General features: G+C 38.6%; 1 protein-coding gene across 4 annotated transcripts in view; it reads right to left on the minus strand.

Moving 5' to 3' along the window:
* Window positions 1–1,953: 1,953 nt before the first annotated feature.
* NACC2 (NACC family member 2) overlaps window positions 1,954–17,731 on the minus strand; it is a 120,584-nt gene continuing 104,806 nt past the window's right edge. For all 4 annotated transcript variants that reach the window (XM_074210682.1, XM_074210679.1, XM_074210680.1 and 1 more), the window contains 4 exons: window positions 14,944–15,108; window positions 11,269–11,374; window positions 10,297–10,394; window positions 1,954–7,635 (listed from right to left, as the gene is read on the minus strand). In XM_074210682.1, the coding sequence (XP_074066783.1) occupies window positions 7,136–7,635; window positions 10,297–10,394; window positions 11,269–11,374; window positions 14,944–15,108 (869 nt within the window). In that variant the 3' untranslated portion in view covers window positions 1,954–7,135. The remainder of the gene's footprint in view (window positions 7,636–10,296; window positions 10,395–11,268; window positions 11,375–14,943; window positions 15,109–17,731) is intronic.

Genomic DNA, 17,731 nt, shown 5'->3' on the forward strand with positions numbered 1-17,731 from the left:
CAGAATCTTTCTTCTGTCCTAAACCTTAATTTGCAATAATAAAGTGAATGAGTGAATTGTTTCCTCTTCTTGTTTGCCTAATGTTGACACTCTACAACAATCCCCCGCCCAATCCCTTCCAAAGGCCAATAAAAGACTTGGGGGAAGAAGTTCCATGTATAGAAAATCCATTCTCCATCAAAGGAACAAAATAAAACCAACCACAGGGGCCTATAACCCCAGAAGGAAGCTTGAATTGGAATCGACTTTATTATTTTGTAAATGTGAATTTTACAAAGCGTTTTACAATTAATGATCATATCCTCCTTCATGGATTTTGTATCTGATGGAGACAGGTATGAGCACACTTCAAACTCTCGGGGTTTCCTTGGTCGGCTGTTCAATGTCGTTTTAGTTACTGATATACTGTGTCAGCCATGGCTAAAAAGTAACAGTCTTAACTATACAGAGTAACAACACATAAATACTGGTGAAGAAACAACTTTTTTTTCTGTTCTTAAAAAACAATAACAAAAAACTAGCATCTTTTGTGGCTGAAATGTAACTCCGTGGCACTGTGAAACTGCCTGTCCAGAGTAGGAACGACTTATTTCACTCAATTATTTTTTTTAACAGTCATGAATTACAGTACTACTTTACTACCCTAAACAGACTCCATTTAAAAAATTTTAAAAACAACCATTTACTTTTTAAAGTCTCTTTTTTCCAAACTTTCTGTCCAAAGGATTAATGTTCTATTTGAGTCAAGTGCCATCCAAATCTTCAAGTCAAAAATATTTATACATTTATACTTAAGGTTTTTTTTGTCTGCTAAAAATAGTATTGCAAGTTTTGGCCTTTTTTTGACATAAAAATCACAATTATGTGCAAAATGCTGACAATGGAAGCGACTGATCAGAACATGAGGTTTTCCAATTTGAGTGCTTTAGATTTCTGCATATTTTTTTCCTTTTTTTATTAAAAAAAAAGGAAAAATCCTTTTCAATTTTAGAAACATCTTGTACCCAACCCTGAATATCTCTGGTATGGTAATACACACACACATTTGGGGCTTGCTCACTGACATAATGACAAATTTATACAGCAGGGACATTTTGAAACAGTAGTTAAAGCCCAAGACAGCTATGAACTCTCAATTCTGTGTTTACGATTTACTGCCAGTGGAAGCAAACAGAGGTTGTCTCTGCGTTTTCAGTTGGTTAATGGGCCATAGGCCCTTCCCCACTTGCAGCAAGCGATTTCCATAAAAATAATCCATCTGAACAGAACTCGAACGATAAAATGACTGTGGAGAGGCAGCAGGGCCTCACAGAGAAACCTATATAGAAGGTTATGGTCCTTTAAACATGGGTTAAATAGGGAAGTAATTCCAAACATGATGGGCTGTCAAAAAGCCTGAACCCCAACACAGCTCACCTTTAACATTCCTCCCCAGGATGCATTGACAAGGATAGTATCAATATCTGCCTTGTTTAAGCACCTCAGAGAGGTTAAGAAATACTTGGTCTCAATGGAACAATGGAATCAACATCAAGGCTGCCCATGTAAAGTTCTCTAAACCTTAGAGGAACTAGGAGGGTGATTCTGTCACTGTCCTTCTTTTACCTTCTCCCAGTCTCTTTGACCTCAGAATTTTTACCCAGGACCTTCATCACAGCACTAAATATGAATACTGAAGAAATAGAAACCAGGAAAGAAAAATAAAATAAACACACACTCAATAAGTTATGACTTTTTTTTGAATCTCAAACCAGATCCTTGACACTGTTAACAAAGAATCACAAAAACAGGGGATGGGCTGATGGAAAAAATTCCTATCATACAGAGTTAAAGAGAATATACCAGGGAGGCCTCTGCCTCCCTTTCACTCACACACCCACATACAGACGCACAGACACACATACACAAACTAAGTAGGGCTCCAAAGATTAGAGTTTCCACCTTAGTTTACCCCCCCCCCCCCCACAGATCCTACATCTTAGGAAAGAAGGAAAAACCCTAAACAAACAACCCAAGAACAAACACAGACATCTCAGAAAAGACCAGAGACAGGGCAGAAAACAATACAGAGAATTCAAGTTCCGGAGGACCTCAATACAAAGCCAGCAGTATCTGTTATACTTAATGGACAATTGTGATTTAGTGTTTGCTCACCACTGGACCAGCTGTTCCCTCTGTACTCTTTTAACAACCTTGTGTTCAACCAAGAATGGCAGAGGGGTCCAGCACATGGTGGGCTTAAGTGAGCAATGTCCTGATGCCCTGGTCTGAATGCCCTAGTGACTTTAGGACTGATTTTGAGTCCTTGGTCACATCGCTAGGACAAGAGTAGATGTCTGGCCTATTATGGCAACTGCACGTAACTTTAGCTCAAACTCTGTTCAGCCTTTTTTTTTTTAAATTTTACTCCTCAAAAAGGTGCTTGATATAATTTAGATATATAATAGAATATAGATATATTATATGCATATTGCTAATAGTCAAACATAAGAATAAAGGTGCAGACATATCATAAATACTGAGGGTTTTTTTTTCCTCTTTTGTTCTAGCAGATCTAGATAAATGCAGTTTCATATTCACATGACAAAGCAGCCCCCGATTCTGGAATTGATAGTGTTGTAAACAAAGGAGAGGGAAACATGGTCTGATTTTGAAAATGTTTTCCTTGGGGAAAATGATCCAAAAAATTCTAAGGCACTCTGGAAAGCCCCATGAAAGCCAAGGACTGCTTCGGTTTCACTTTACATTCAGTATCTTCAGGGATTGGTTTTCCTCAAAGGATACAATCATCATCCCATATACATTTTCAAACATAGCATTAATCCTCTACACACAGGAAACATTAGTGCAAAACACTCACCCTCACTCAGAGAAAAAGGGAGAGCTCAAAACCCATTCACATTTTTAAAGTTTTAACAAATTCTGTCTTAATCTAGAACCAAATAAAAAAACAGAAAGAAAAATGAAAAAAGAACTAGGAAGTTGTGCTAGGTATAAAAAAATAGACAAATTTTATCTGTGCAACCTACAATCTTGCCTGATATAACCACTATGTCTTTCACTTATTCTGCTCAAATAAGCCACTATTCTTACCTAAATAGCTTATCCATCCTTGATTCTCTTGATTGCAACCATCATATTGGATTTTTATTGTGGTTCCTGAATGGACTGAGACTTTTTCATTCACCAATGATATCACATCTTTCAGTTCTATGTTTCTCAAGCAAAACTCAAATTAAAAGTGCCATTGTGGCAGGGAATGAAGAAAAAATCTTCAACCTACTTAAAAAAATGGAAGGAACACTGGGTTGTTTTAATACACCAAGGGATACTGTAGACTGGAGATGCTCCTTGAACTCCCATCCTAAAGGCTGAGAAGAAAGCTATGGTAACTAACTCATTTCCTCTGATCTTGAAATACATGCCAGCTAAATACAGAAGGACTGAAACATTTATTTTATTTTTGTGTAATGATGCTGAGACAACCATTCCACACTTCACATTTCCCAGGATTCTCTCTATCCTCCAGTCTCAGAAATCCTTCAATAGCTTCAAAAAAATCTCGTCACAATAACCATGTATTCCCTACATCATGTACAATAATGGAGATTTTGCTTTTCTAGCTGATTCAAGACTAAATCATAATTAAGCCATACTTTTGCTTATGCCTAGGAAAGTCCTCTAGAACTCGTTCCAATATTTCATACACTAAAAGGCTGGGGCATGAAAGAATAAGGACTAAGTCAAAAAACTCACAGCCTGCATGTATACACCACACATTAGAATTGAAAGGTGATGTCACCCCTTATGTATCCCATATGATTTCCTGATGCCTACAAACAACTCCATTGATGATGGAAGAGAATAAATATCCAAAGCTTCTGGACACTTAAGGGAGCTTAGGTCATAGGAGACTTCAGAGAGAGGGTGGGGCAAAGTAAAAGATGCATGCTTTGTTTAGAGTGATTTAAATCGGTTTCAGAACCTCCAGTATGCAAAGTAGGGAGTAAAAATAATGGTCAAGAGCTTCAAAAGAAAATGTGAATCCTATTTAAAAAGCTATCATATGTTATGGCAATGATAGGATAAAGTGACTTCTTATGCAGAAAAAAGCTCTCTCCTGGGGTACTAAACCTTGGTTCATTTTTAACAGAGTGGTATAATTTGCAAAGGAGACTTCAGATTCAATGGGAATATCAGAGAAGCTGACACCCTGGACCTGGGAAAAGGGTTATTACAAAGATCACTTTGTAGATGACAAGGTGTCTTTTGTCAAAACTTCCTCTTTTCCCACAAGAAGCTTGACAGACAGTCTGGACTGCCCAAGATGGGAGTTGAACTATCCAAGTGTGGGGGTTATTTTTGTTTAAATACAAGGGGTATAAAGCAAGGAAGGGAATGTTGGGTCACACAGGAAGGAAGAAAGAAAGCATTTTTATGAAAGATACAGTTTCAAGTATCTGGCTAAATAAAAACATTGACCCAAGATGGGAGAGCTGCCCTCTGGTGCCCCCTTTCATTAGGGTGGGGAAGAGGGGAATGGTACCCCTTCCAAAAGAAAAAAAAAACCCAAACCAAAAAGCAAAAACACAGAACCAAAAGTGCTCTTGACCCACAAACACAAAGGAAGAAGTCACTCAGACCAATATTAGCATGGATTTTGTGTATTGTTTGGCTTTTTTTTCCCTTTGCTTTAAAAAAAATGAAATTGAAAAATGAAATGAGCACATTTCAATCTCAGAAAATAGAAAATTAAAAAGAAAAACAAAAATAAAACAAAGAACCTCTTACATTGCCCTTTTACAACATTCTGCCCATCCTAATCCTAACTCTTACCTTAACTCTATAAGTATTCCCCCCCAAAACTATAGTATTAAGCACCAGTTTCATACCAGTCAAACTGCCTGGAATTTCTTATTTACAAACACCATGGACTCTACATTGGCTATTAACAGGTAAACAGTATGACCATTCACCAATCCAGCTACTGCTCATATCCTTTTTCCCCATTTCTGAATTCCACATGTGGACAAATATGCCCCAGGCCATGTAACCTCAAATCAGAAATTATGATGGAGAGGAAATATTGGTACATATTCAATAATGGATTCAGTCAAAACCATGGTGTTCTCAGGATCCACTGTCCATGGTGGTGATGGGAGGGGGTAAGGGGAAAAAAATGGCAAGAAGTCATGGGAGTGGGGGATGGGTGGGGTGGATACTTTATTCTCCCCTCCTCACCAGGACTCATGGATCTCTCCACTGAACACAAGCCCCAATTCACTGTTACTACTTGCACAAGCACCTACACACATTCTAGATCCTCCTTTACACAGGGGATCTACCCAGGCAAAGGATCACCTTGTTCCCTGATAAACACTCCCAGCATGGACAAGTCATTTGCCTTGTAGAGGGAGTGCCAGCAAAGGAAAACCATCTTCAAATGGAAATGGAGACAATGATTGAACAATGGACAAGGAAAATGACAGAGACACACTTCCCCTCACGTGATCCTGACCCTGACCTTCTCCAATCCCAGCCCCTCTAAGTCTGTCCTACTTTTCATCCTGAAGCACAGGTCAGGAAAAACCACATAGTCTGGTTTTCACCAACAACTGTTACTTTGGAAAAAGCTCTCTGCCTGTCAAAGTCAAGTTGACATTTCTACAAAAGGAGCAATGGTCATGTTTCACCAAAAAAGAATGGACAAGTCTATACCTCATTCCCAAAAATTTGGTCTATTTGAAGTAGGGGGAAAGGAAGACAAAGAAATTGGGAAATGAAGTTTTTGTTTCTATCATAAAATTCTTATAGAATTCAAAAGGTTCCAGCACAGTCACAAAAGAATTCCATATTAAAAGGAAAGTCAAAAGATGGACAATCCCTTTCACCCCTGCTCTTATTTATTAGGAAGGAAAAGGAGGTTCTCTGGAGTCTATACCTTTACATGAAACTCACTCTTGAAGAGATCATGAGAGCTCAAAGGGCCAAGCCTATGACCATAACTCTACCACCTAGTTAACTCCTACAGACTCATCATGGCTCCCCCCCCCAAGTCCTCTAGGGTGACCACCACAGGACAAGTGGTCCCTCAGATTCATGAAAATGGAGTTTTCACATGAGGGATGAGGAAAAGATAAAGAATGCACAGTTTGGAGTGGGGGGAGGAGTTAAAGACAACTAAGAGGACTATATTGAGTGGTACCTCAGTCAGTAGGAAGAGAAATAGGGATCTGATAGCAGGGGAGGGGATGGGAGGAGAGGAGTAAGAACAATGGGATGTCTCCACATATTCACATACACAAATCAGTGCCAACCAACGTGTCCTAACATCCCATACCAAAAAATACCCCCCCACCTCCCCTATACTCTGTAGCTGTGACTCCCAAAGCACATGCATGAGAAACACAAACATGGAACCATGGCTAATCCTTACACTGAAGGAAGAGATTCAATTGAGGGTAGTAAAGAGGAAAAAAAAAAAGTTTGGGGAGGTTTCCTGGGGGAGAGCTCTGTGCCTCCTTTCAGCCTACCCACCCCCAACCTCCATACCCCTGATGCACTCAAAGACTCTCAAGGTGAGGTCCATTACAAGTTAGGAATGGAGTGTTAAGTGAAGCGCCTCCAGTCGACCACTTGCCAAGTCCTATGGGTGCTTGAACTGCCAGACATTCAAAAACATTTTCCTCGAGTGGTGGCACAGCTTCTGTAGAGCAAGGAGGAATTAACAATGGCTTTAGTTCTGCGTTGGGAAGAAAGGGGTGGAAAGGACCTGGGTACAGGAACCATGGGAGGGGATGTCTCAGTGCTCCTTCACTCCATCCCCTTGTAAGAAAGCAGAGGAAAAAGCTACAAGTTTAGAGTCTAACCTCAGGAGTATAAAAAAAAAAATAGAGCCCAGGAACTCTCTTTTAAATAGGCCATCAGTGACCTAATCATTTACAGTATAACGAATGCGATTATTTCCTTCATAAATTTTAAATACAAGCAGAATAAAAATCACATTTTTTTCAGGCAACAGTAGCAGTTCAGTAGGTAAGTGGCTTGATCACATTTTTTTTGTATTAGTATGCATGCAAGCAGCTTTAGTATTTAGATCCCTTATAAGTCACAATTTTTTTTTCTTTAGTTATCTTTACAAAGTCCCTCCATAAGTACCATCTTGTCTTCTCACTGGTGTTTCCGGCCTGCTGGTGCTAGCAGGACCTTGTTCAAAAGATTGGGGAGTGCTTTGGCTATCCGAGGGTAAGGGCTCTGGCCCAGCCACTTCCTGAATAACTGAACCAGCCCCATCTGCTTCTTCACTCGGCTCGAACGTCGGGTTGGAAGCACTGCTCAGATCTACATTGACTGTGTTAGTTCTCAGAGCCACAATGGTAGCAGCATCATTCCGCCGCTCTGCGTAGATTCTCTGCTCAAATACTTGAGCTGTGGTGGCCTGGAATTCAGGCTCAAGGGGGACGCTGGCAGTGGTGGAACCCATGACGGTTCGGTACATTTCCATACCCTCAGGTAGCATGGACTTGATCTTGGGTAGCCAGCGCTTGCGAACTCGACGAGCATTGGTGCACATGTCTGCAGCTATGACATTCATTTCACTCTCCTTAAAGCTTGGGGCAAAATTCTGACAATATACTGTGAAGAGAGAGAGAGAGAAATAGCCAACAAAGGTCAATAGATTAGGTGGAGACTAAAGGGGAGGAAACCATATGTATCAACCCCCTTGGTTGTCCATATGAGGCATATCTGAATCCTGGCAAAGATTCTTCTCTAGGTCTTTCTAAAGATGAGGAAACTGAGATAAACACTGTGAGGTAACTTCATTCACAAAGCTGCTAACTTTCTGAGGTCAGATTTAAACTCACAAAAACAATTATTTCCTGAGTCCAAGAAGAGCACTCTATCCACCTACCTGCCCTTTTCAGATTCAGGGCACTAGATTGGGAGCCAAAGAAGTTTCAGATGCTCTCTCAAGACCCTAACTATGTGACTGTCTAAGACAAGAAATCTTTGTGATTAATTTTCTTATCCATCAAACCAGAGGGTTGGGCTAACTTGCCTATAAGGTTTAACAAATTCTAAAAATCTTAATGGTCAATGACATCCATCTATCTAATTGATGATTTTTTTTTTTTACAGTACAACTATAAATAAATAGCTGCCAATTTAAGTGCAGTAAATATTATTGCAACACACGCATGCATGCATGCACACATGCACATGTGTGTATCCCTGAGTCACAATGAATGCTTTCCCAAATGAAAATTGCACTTGCTGAAAAATATTAGGACTTACCTTTTAGGGAGAGTTTTCTGGCTATATTTAATTGACAAGGATAGGAAATGGTCAAAACAAGGGCAGGAAAGAAAAAAGAAATATTCTCTGAAATTTTGTTTGGACACCAGCATGTGGTCTCAAAGTGAAGAGGCCAATGGAATTCCAATCAAGGCACAACATTCCTAGAACTGACCACATATTTTCAGTGGGATCTGTGTAAAATGTCCTTGAGGGAAGAGAACTGTGTCTTATTTATCTATGTATCTTCTTCAGGAGAAGCTTAGGGCCTTTCAGTTTTCTAATCTAAGCAGGATATTATCAGTTGGTAATCTCTCTCAAAGATTTGTTATGAGAAATAAGATAATGGATAATGAAAGTGATTTTAAAATGACAAAAAGGAAAATATACTATGGATTAGATTAGACCCTTCCCACTCCTATGACTGAAAAATAAACTGCAAGTTTCAAAAAGGGAGCATTGTGCCCCCACCCCTAACTAGTTAATTATGAGGCTAGGCTAATTTCTAAGTCATTAATTCTTGGTCTACTATAAATCTCTATTGTTAAGATCCATACCTCTGCAGCCAGTTCTGACTATTACTCTTCAAAATTTCTGGAGTGATATCAGTTTTATGTGAATTACTATCAGGTGCCCATCAAAACAAACAATAAAAAAGAATTTAAATTTTAGGGCGATTTTTAAAAAAATTAGCAGGTCTGACAGAGAAATAAGAATTTAAGATAGGTGGGGGGAAAATGGAATGGAGTTGGTTGATCCACACCACCTCCTCATCTTCAAGTAAGTGGGGGAGGAGGGTGGGCAGAGAAGAAGGCAGTCTACCACCCAGTAAGGCCGGGCTCACTGCCTTTAGATTATCCCAGTCCAGGAATGAAAAAGATGGCCGAGCAGATGGCAAGGACTTAAAATAACCACAAAATGTAAATAGGGGGGTTTGTTCAAAAAGGAAATTAAATCTATTTCACATATTAAAATAGTTTTGCAGCTGAAATCATCAAGCTTGGAAACCCACCAAAAAAGTTAACACCTTGAGACCTCATTCTGTAGACTGCTCCTTTATCCTGTTCCACCCACTTGCTGAAAATGAATGCTTCACACATTCCCCGGAAAAGCCTCATTCCAGGGAAGTGGATCAGCAGCTTCAATTATCAGTCACTAGGAGGCCAAGTTGGGGAATGCATACACACCACTATTTTGAGTGGAATAGCCCTGCAAGCCTTTCAGGTCATTATAACCAACTACCAAAATCTTATATAGGCAACTCCCTCATCCAAAACCAGAAGGGAAAACAGATGTTGGAAGAGGGTCCCAAAAGTTGTTTCTTTTATAGGAATACTTTCTAAAGTGAAAGCTTCTCCTGGAAGGATTTGCATGAACTGATGCTGAATGAGATGAGCAGAACCAGAAGAACTATTCACCCTAACAGCAACATGGGGTTGATGAACAACCTTAATGATGATCATTCCATCACTACAGCAATGAGGCACAAATTTGGGGTATCTGCAATGGAGAATACCATCTATATTCAGAGAAAGAATTGTGAAGTTTGAACAAAGACTATTACCTTTAATTTAGAAAAAAAATACCTATTATGTAATGTTGCTATCTCTTATACTTTGCTTTTTTTTCCTTAAGGGTATGATTTCTCTCTCATCACATTCAATTTAGATCAATGTATACCATGGAAACAATGTAAAGACTAACAGACTGACTTCTGTGGGGAGTGGGGGGAAGGGAAGCAAGATTAGGGGAAAAATCTAAAATTCAAAATAAATAAAATCTTTCTTTTATTGAAAAAAAAATAAAGTGGAGGCTTCTTATTAGAAGTACTTGGGAAAGGAATAAAAAAAAAAAATCCAAGTATTCAGGAACCTAGTACAAACGGGAGTTAAACATAGGTGGCACAATTCAAGACCTAAAGATATGGGAAGGGCCCCTACTCCCCCCCACCTTGTTTGGGCAATCTTAACAATTCTTTTTCCTGAAAGTCTTGGACCTTACATTTCACGGCATTGAGGACTCTGCTGTCCAAAGGTTTCCGGCTGGGATCACTGGTAGAAGAGCGTATTCCAGTCCCACAGCTATTGGCTAATGTATTCCTGAAGCCAAAAGGAAGAAAAAGAAAAGATGAAGGCAGCAAATACTGTTAAAGATCTAGATAAAAATCCAAGTCAACTAACTGAATTATAATAAACTCGTTATTTGTTAAGCTCGATAATACAAAGGGGAGTACACAGGGGGGTGGAAAGGATCACTTCCAAAGTCAAGCAAATATTTACTGCTGGAATGCTTTCTATAAGGATTGCTTCTTTGCAGATTTACCTTCCTAATCACAATCTGCTTTGGTCAATATGAAAGGTGGTTCTCAAGAGTTCACCCTAAATAATGCCTGCAAGAAGGATACAGCTCCATCATTAAGTGACCAAAGAAGCTAGTCTGGGATTAACCATTGATTGTTCATAAACTTGGGCAAAGAATCAGGGCACCAGGATTTTAAGGCCCAGTTTTGCTGTTCAGTGTGCTCTAAGAGGGCAGGGAGTGTCAAGCTCTCAGCCATCCAGAACCAGTTCAAAATGTAACTGGAAAATTGCTTAACAAAATAAAATTTTAAAACAATGCTAATTTGTAGTTTGACTTCTATTTGAGTTTGATAACACTGCTGTAAAGCAAATCATTGCTTCTCTGTGTGGATCTCAGTTTCCCCACCTACAAAATACCTAGTGGTCAGCTCCATCATCTTGAGATTATAAACTTTTAGAAAGCAGTAACTGACATTATCTTAGTTTCTTAAAAAGAAGGAAAGAAAATAAAAAGAAGAATAACTGAACTATATGAAAATAAGAAAGGAAGGAATTGTTTAAAAAAAGTGATATAGGAAAAAAGGTGTGTATATGTGTGTGTGGGGGGGTGGGGGCGGGGAATGAAACTTTAAAAGGCCCAACTTGGACCTTACCCATCTTCTCAAAGACATACCGATCGAAGAAAGTAGCAAGAAGACGTCTCAGTAAGACTTTGTGTTTCACACCAGCACAAAGGTGACAATTCATCAGTTGACCCCGAGTGATATAGACTCCAGAGCCTGTAGCCAATTAGAACACAAGGTAAAAATCTCAGACTTAAATTAGTCTTTCAAGGTCAAGGCCTACTAATCTCCATTCAATGAAACACTACTATACTCTAGACAGAGTCAATTGAAATAAGAAATTGAGTGAGTGAGCTGTAGCAAGGTCTGCCCCCAGCCCCATTAAGAGTATTGATTTATATCATTCCTTTTGTGATGGCAAAGAAAGGAAGCTCCAACAGTCAATTAGAGAATGACTAGAACAAGCTGGTATTCGACTGACAAGAAGACTGTGTTGTTTAAAAAAAAAAAATAAATGGAGACAATTTCAAAGAAACCAGGGAAGAATTTTATGAACAGATTATAGTAAGCAGTAGGAGAAGAACAAGACGTACAATAACAGAAATAATATAAAGACAAACACATCTTCAAAAGAATTAGGAACTCCGATCAATAGTATGACTAAACAAACTCAGGACTCCTAACAAAACATGCTACCTACACATTCTGATGGTTACTAAGTGAAGATTAAAAAAAATATTTCGGAAAAAACTAACATAGGAATGGATTGTGGGACAACTCTTATCTATTCCAAAAGGAGGGAAAATAAAACAGGAATTTTAATTTTAAAAAATTAATTTAAGATATAAGTTTTACCTTTATAGGAAGCATTACTTGATGTTCCCTCAGCTTTTAATTATTCCTATCAAATAATGCAAATTTTGGTGATGATATTAGCAAAGGAAGCTTTTCCCTCTTGTGAAGCAAGGAAAAGAAAATCTAGATTATACTACATGGATCAGATATGTCTCTTCAGGTTCCTCTGGCACCAAATCTGAAGGGGATCTCACCACTGATCAGGCTCCACAACACTACTGGGCTCCTCCCCCCTCTCTATCATTCAGGGACCCACGTGAAGTCAACTGGCATTTCAGTCTATATCACCAAGAGGGAAAATTAGTTAATCAAATGTATTAAGGACTCTGCCACTGGGTGATCATGTGCAAATCATGCTTCTTGAAACTCCCATCTCTTGAATATATACATATTTCATTCTTCTTATTCAATAGCCCCTTTAATTCTTGATCTCGTCAACTTTTTCTCCTTCTTCCACCTGATCCAGACAGCCATTTCAAAAAGTATTGATCAGTGTTCATCTCTTATTATTATCTTTCCTATAAATCAATTATTTCCAGGTCTGTATCTCTGCACATATTCAAATCCAGCTCTGACCTCTCTCCTTAACTTCAATTCAGGCAGATGTTCTACCTTAACATCAATGCAGCAATCTACCCCCAGCATTTTTGGCATTTTTAACTAAATGGTCATATCAATATTGTATATGACCAAGAAGAAGATAAATTATACTTGTCTTTGAATTCTAAAACTACTGGTTAGAAAAGGTAGTGGGACCACTCTAATATATTCCTTTCCATAGATTACCTCAAGAATTACTTACAGAGGCATGGTATTAGATTAGTTAATTACTAAAAGCATTCCTATTTCAAACATGTTAGCTGTGACACAACTAACAGCAGGCTCAGAAGGGTGGACATTCATCTTGCAACTATTTAGCAATCATAACTCTATCATAAGAATCTTTCAATCTGTCTTTTAATTTTACTCAAATAATCTGATCATTTTTGGAATCCAAATGGATTAGAGACTCACAAATGAATATGAGCATCTGAATTATTTTCTCCTTAGGAAAGAATTCTGATGGTTAGACGGAAGGTAAGACTCATAAGGGTGAGAGGTTTAACATGGTAGGCAATGGAACTGTTCTAAAGAGTCCTGTCCTCCTAATCATCAGCCTTGCTCCTCCTCTCTGCTACAGAGCATCCACTACTCCAGACAGGTGCCTGGAGACTGCCTACCATTCATGTGCTTTAGCTGTGGCTCTGTTAAGGTTCCCCCGAAGAAAATGGTAAAAGTTTTCATAATTGATTAAGGTGTGAAAAATCCTAGGTGGTGAGAATATCTCTGGGATAGTGCTACTTAAAAAAAAAAAAAAAAAAGCTTTCACCAAAAAAATTTGGTATGGGTACTTTGCCCCTTCTCCCACCCACCTAAGTAGACATTCTTGTCATTTTCATTAAATTTGAGAAAGTAATTAGCTTGCCCTTGTTTCTTTGGTTACCAAGATGTTCCCAGCTTACTACAGCTGACCCAATCAGGTATATAAGGGTATATAACGGAGAGTAATTTTTTGCTTAAACATACAAGCACAATAAATACACATACACTTCAAAAAGTTCATAAAAACTATTAATTGAATAGATATTAATCTCCTCACTCCAGGCTGAGAACTAAAAAAGAAAAATCAAGACAAAAAAAAAATGCTACTGCACCAATAAAGTTTCTTACTGTGGAAAATCACTTCCTTCACATTCTGTTAACAGGAAATGAAACTTTACAAATTGTAAACTAATGCAGAATGAATATTCAAACAAGGAAATCAGAGCTTCTAATCTCTAGGCAAGATTTAAGACAGTGGTTGACCTGAAATATGATGGGAACTGGTCCAAAATTAAAAAGCAGAATTTTTCAGAAATAAAAACCCCTTCAATATCCTGCAGTGTCTGCCAGTTGTGTTTCTGGGAAAGTTACCTGCTCCTTTGGTCCTCCAGGCTGTTTTCTAACACTCTTAAACTAGCAAGACTGTGAATCAAGAGGGTATTTCTAAATGACAGCTGAAATGACAAGTCTTCCCCCACTACTCTGAAGATGAGGGACTTTTGGGGGTGGGTGGAGGATGAGGCAGGGAGGAGGTCATCATTGGTTGACACATTTAACAGATATTGGGAATAGATCAATTAAAAATGGTTTGATCCACACAAATTTTCAAATATGAAATGGTTAGATGGAAGATCTTTTCAGTGAAAGACCTTAAAGATACTCCAAAAACCATCATATTTAAAAAAAGAGAACAGTTCTGAACACAGAAAAATGATCATCCTGGGCAAGTACTAATATACTTTTAGATCAAATTATTGCTAGTTTTCTTAAAAGAAATCAAATTTCTCAATCTGCCTTTGCTATTACAAAACCTAAAACCATTACCCTGAGAATGCAGTAATTTGACACTTAGAAGTTAGGGTGGGGGTAGGGGGAAAGAATCATAAAAATACACAACATGTTTTTGTCTGCAACCTAAATTAAAATACAATTGTGATGCAGCCCGTACCAATCAGGAAGAATACAAGCCGGGGGAATTCAATTAAAATGCTAAATTAATTCAATTGAATAACTTCTCTTAATGACACATTCTTCTAAAAGGAAATTAAGGGAAATTTAAGATGTTCTATCCTTTCTTTTTTATTTTTTTTGACTGATTGGTGATGAGTACATTGTTCACTGCTCTGAAGGAAAAAGAAAATAAAAGAAAGGACATTTGCACGCAATCTCTAAAATTACAGGGAGGATTCAGTTTTCCTCCTCTGCACAGCCTTTTTGAGGGTACTGGAGGAGGGGGGAGTTAAGGGAGGGAGTCTGTGATTGAATTGGGGGTTTGTGTGTGAATCCCTAAAAAAAAGGGATCAATGGATGGAATGGTATCCCGAAGCAAAAATCTACTATGGCATTACCTACAACAAGCTCCAGCTTCTCACCAGGGTCACCCTCGGAGTACAGCTTAGGATGGCAGCGGTAGCCGATTTGACTAATGAGGCTTGCAGGAAGAGCTACCAGGTCTCTTCGGATCAGGACACAAGACCGGCTCTCCAGAGGAATCTGCTCTGGTTTCTCTTGCACTAGGGATGAAAAGAAATTAAAAAATTTTCTTAGGTTAGCTTGGAATGCTTTCAGAACTTAATGTAATGGGGATTACCGCTTATCTTTTCTCTTTTTCTAAAGATTTTGAGACTCTATTGTATACAAGCCTGTTGTGGGAGGTAATATTTTGAATTGATGGCAAAGTGAAACCTAGAATCCAATTGAGAGAAGACCTTTGTGTTTGGGAAGCACTCCGATGGCTCAGAAATGCCATCTGGTCCATGGTAGAGTAACTGTCACAGGAAGAAGGTATGACTCTCAGTCAAAACCGTTCAAATAGACCTCAATACTGTGAGTCTTCAGCAGGTGGATTAAATTGGGGGGTGGGGGAGAGAGAAGAACTGGAACTCTTAATTCATATGGGGCCTTTTAATGATAATAGTGTATTTACTCTTCTTTCAACATAAAACCATAACAACCACCACCACCCAACTATAATATTCTACTCTCATCATATATTATATGGTTTTCTAATTGCTTCTTGCAAAAGTCTCAACTTTCCCAACTAGATCTATGGCCCCTCAATAGCAGGATTAAATCTTTTCATATTTGGATAATAGCCACATTTATAGAGCACTGTAGATTACTCTCACTTACAAAGTAGATATATTAGAATCAACAGGGTAGTTAAAACTTGATTTTGTATGTAACTTTCTTTGTAAATAAAGTATGGGGAGAAAAAAAGAATCACCAGGGGAAAACTCATGAGACCTGGCCAGGGTCAGACAATTATTAAGAGACTAGGGCAGGATGTGAACTCAGTTCTTCCCGATTTCAAGTTCATCACTCCATTGACTATGCAATCTAGTTGCTTCAACATTCACATGGTGCCTATGCAAAGATCTGGATTCATTACAAAGGTTCAATGAAGACAGTTTTGAGGGTATTTGTTATAAGCATTTCTGAAAAATATAAATTGCTATAGTCATTATTATTACTACTTTTATTAGAATGAATTTAGTTAAGAAAAATGAAGAGCTCTCTAAACCAATGAAAGGTTACTAAATCTATCAGCTTCTGTAACAGGTAAACATGCCTACAACTCCAATTTGCTCTCCTTTCCTCCCTCAGCTGCAGCCCCTCTTTCCAATGGGTGAGAATGACTCCAACCCACCTGGCTTGGAAAAACAAAGCTGCCATTCCATTTCTTGCCAAGATGTCAGTTCTGATATCAAAGCAATTCAAATCAAGAATCTCAATAAATGGAGGCTCCCCTTCTACCCCGCCCTTCCCCAAATTATCTCATTATGAACTGTCTTCAAAATGTGAGGAAACAGAACAATTTGAAATAAAACTAAAAAATAAGTTTCCATATATTGTTTGTGATTCCTTTGTCCTCTATCCCCTGCCATTTTGAAAATTAAATAACATATTGAAAAAAATACTTAAGAGGAAGAGACATGTTAAATTATAACAAATACTCTAACCATGCTTACTAAGTCAAGGCCTTCCCACCTGGGTATATCCTAACACTCCAGGCACAATCCCTTACAGTCCAGGAAGAGTCTGAGATCCCAGAGCTTTGTGCTGACCTCTCCCATCACTTGTAACCTGTGTGGTGTTGTTGCTCTCTGGTGAATCTAGTGACCCCTCCTCAGCCCACTTTTCCCAATAAACAACTATTTAATGAGGGGAAAAAAATTATAACAAATAACTATAGTCCCAAAAAATAAAGGTATATTCCTTCCTAGAGAGGTAGCACCACATAGTAAAGATTAGGATTTGGAGTCAGAAAATCCAGATCCAAATCTCAGTTCTACTAGTTAAAAACTGTATGACACTTGAGCAAGAAATCACAGTCTGTTTCCTCATCTGAAAAATGAGAAGACTTGAATAAATGACCGCAAGTCCCTACTAGCTTTAAGCCTATTTTGTGTGTTTCTCCACCTTCCAAGGTCATCTGATGGTTGGTTTGGTTTCACTAAGCTGCTTTTATTACTTAAGATAGCCGAAGGGGTTTGTGGAGGAACAAAGTACTTCATCCAAGAAGTAGTGTGGTGGGTTCTGTCAATGAGCATTTTTCTCAATCTGTTGTCTTCAGTTTCTATCACCTTGAAGGAGATTTTTTTAGAAATTCTTAAACCTACATCACACCTCATGTCCCTTTCTTTTCCTAGCTTGCCACATAGCCAGAATCTCCATCCTAACTTTCCAAGATCCTTTTCTTGCTCCCTGGTCAGAAGCTCCAGCTATGGCTCCTTGCACTGTGCTCCAGAGAGCAACATGTTCCAGTGTCTATCAGGACTGGGTCTCCAGCTCCAGATGTCACCATTCTTCCACTCAACTACTTGACCATTCTTCAGTCATTCCACCTGAGGTTATCCAGTCATAATCATCGTTCCCCTCTGCCCCTACCTAAAATTCTACTATTATTTAATGAATTCAGTGCTTGATTCAGTTCCTGGCTTTATGAACTTATAAATGGTGTGGCCTTAATCAAATAACAGTTTTTAGGCTCTCAGTTTCCTCATCTGAGAAATGGGAAGGAAAGATGCACTAGATGATCAATTAACAATTCGTGCTGCTGTAAATTTATGTTCTTATCCAAATCAGAGACAATAACACTTAAGCATTTACCTTCACAGGGCTATTACAAGGAAA

Source organism: Macrotis lagotis, chromosome 1 (genome assembly GCF_037893015.1).
Source record: "Macrotis lagotis isolate mMagLag1 chromosome 1, bilby.v1.9.chrom.fasta, whole genome shotgun sequence".
In the NCBI taxonomy this organism is placed as follows: Eukaryota; Metazoa; Chordata; class Mammalia; order Peramelemorphia; family Peramelidae; genus Macrotis; species Macrotis lagotis.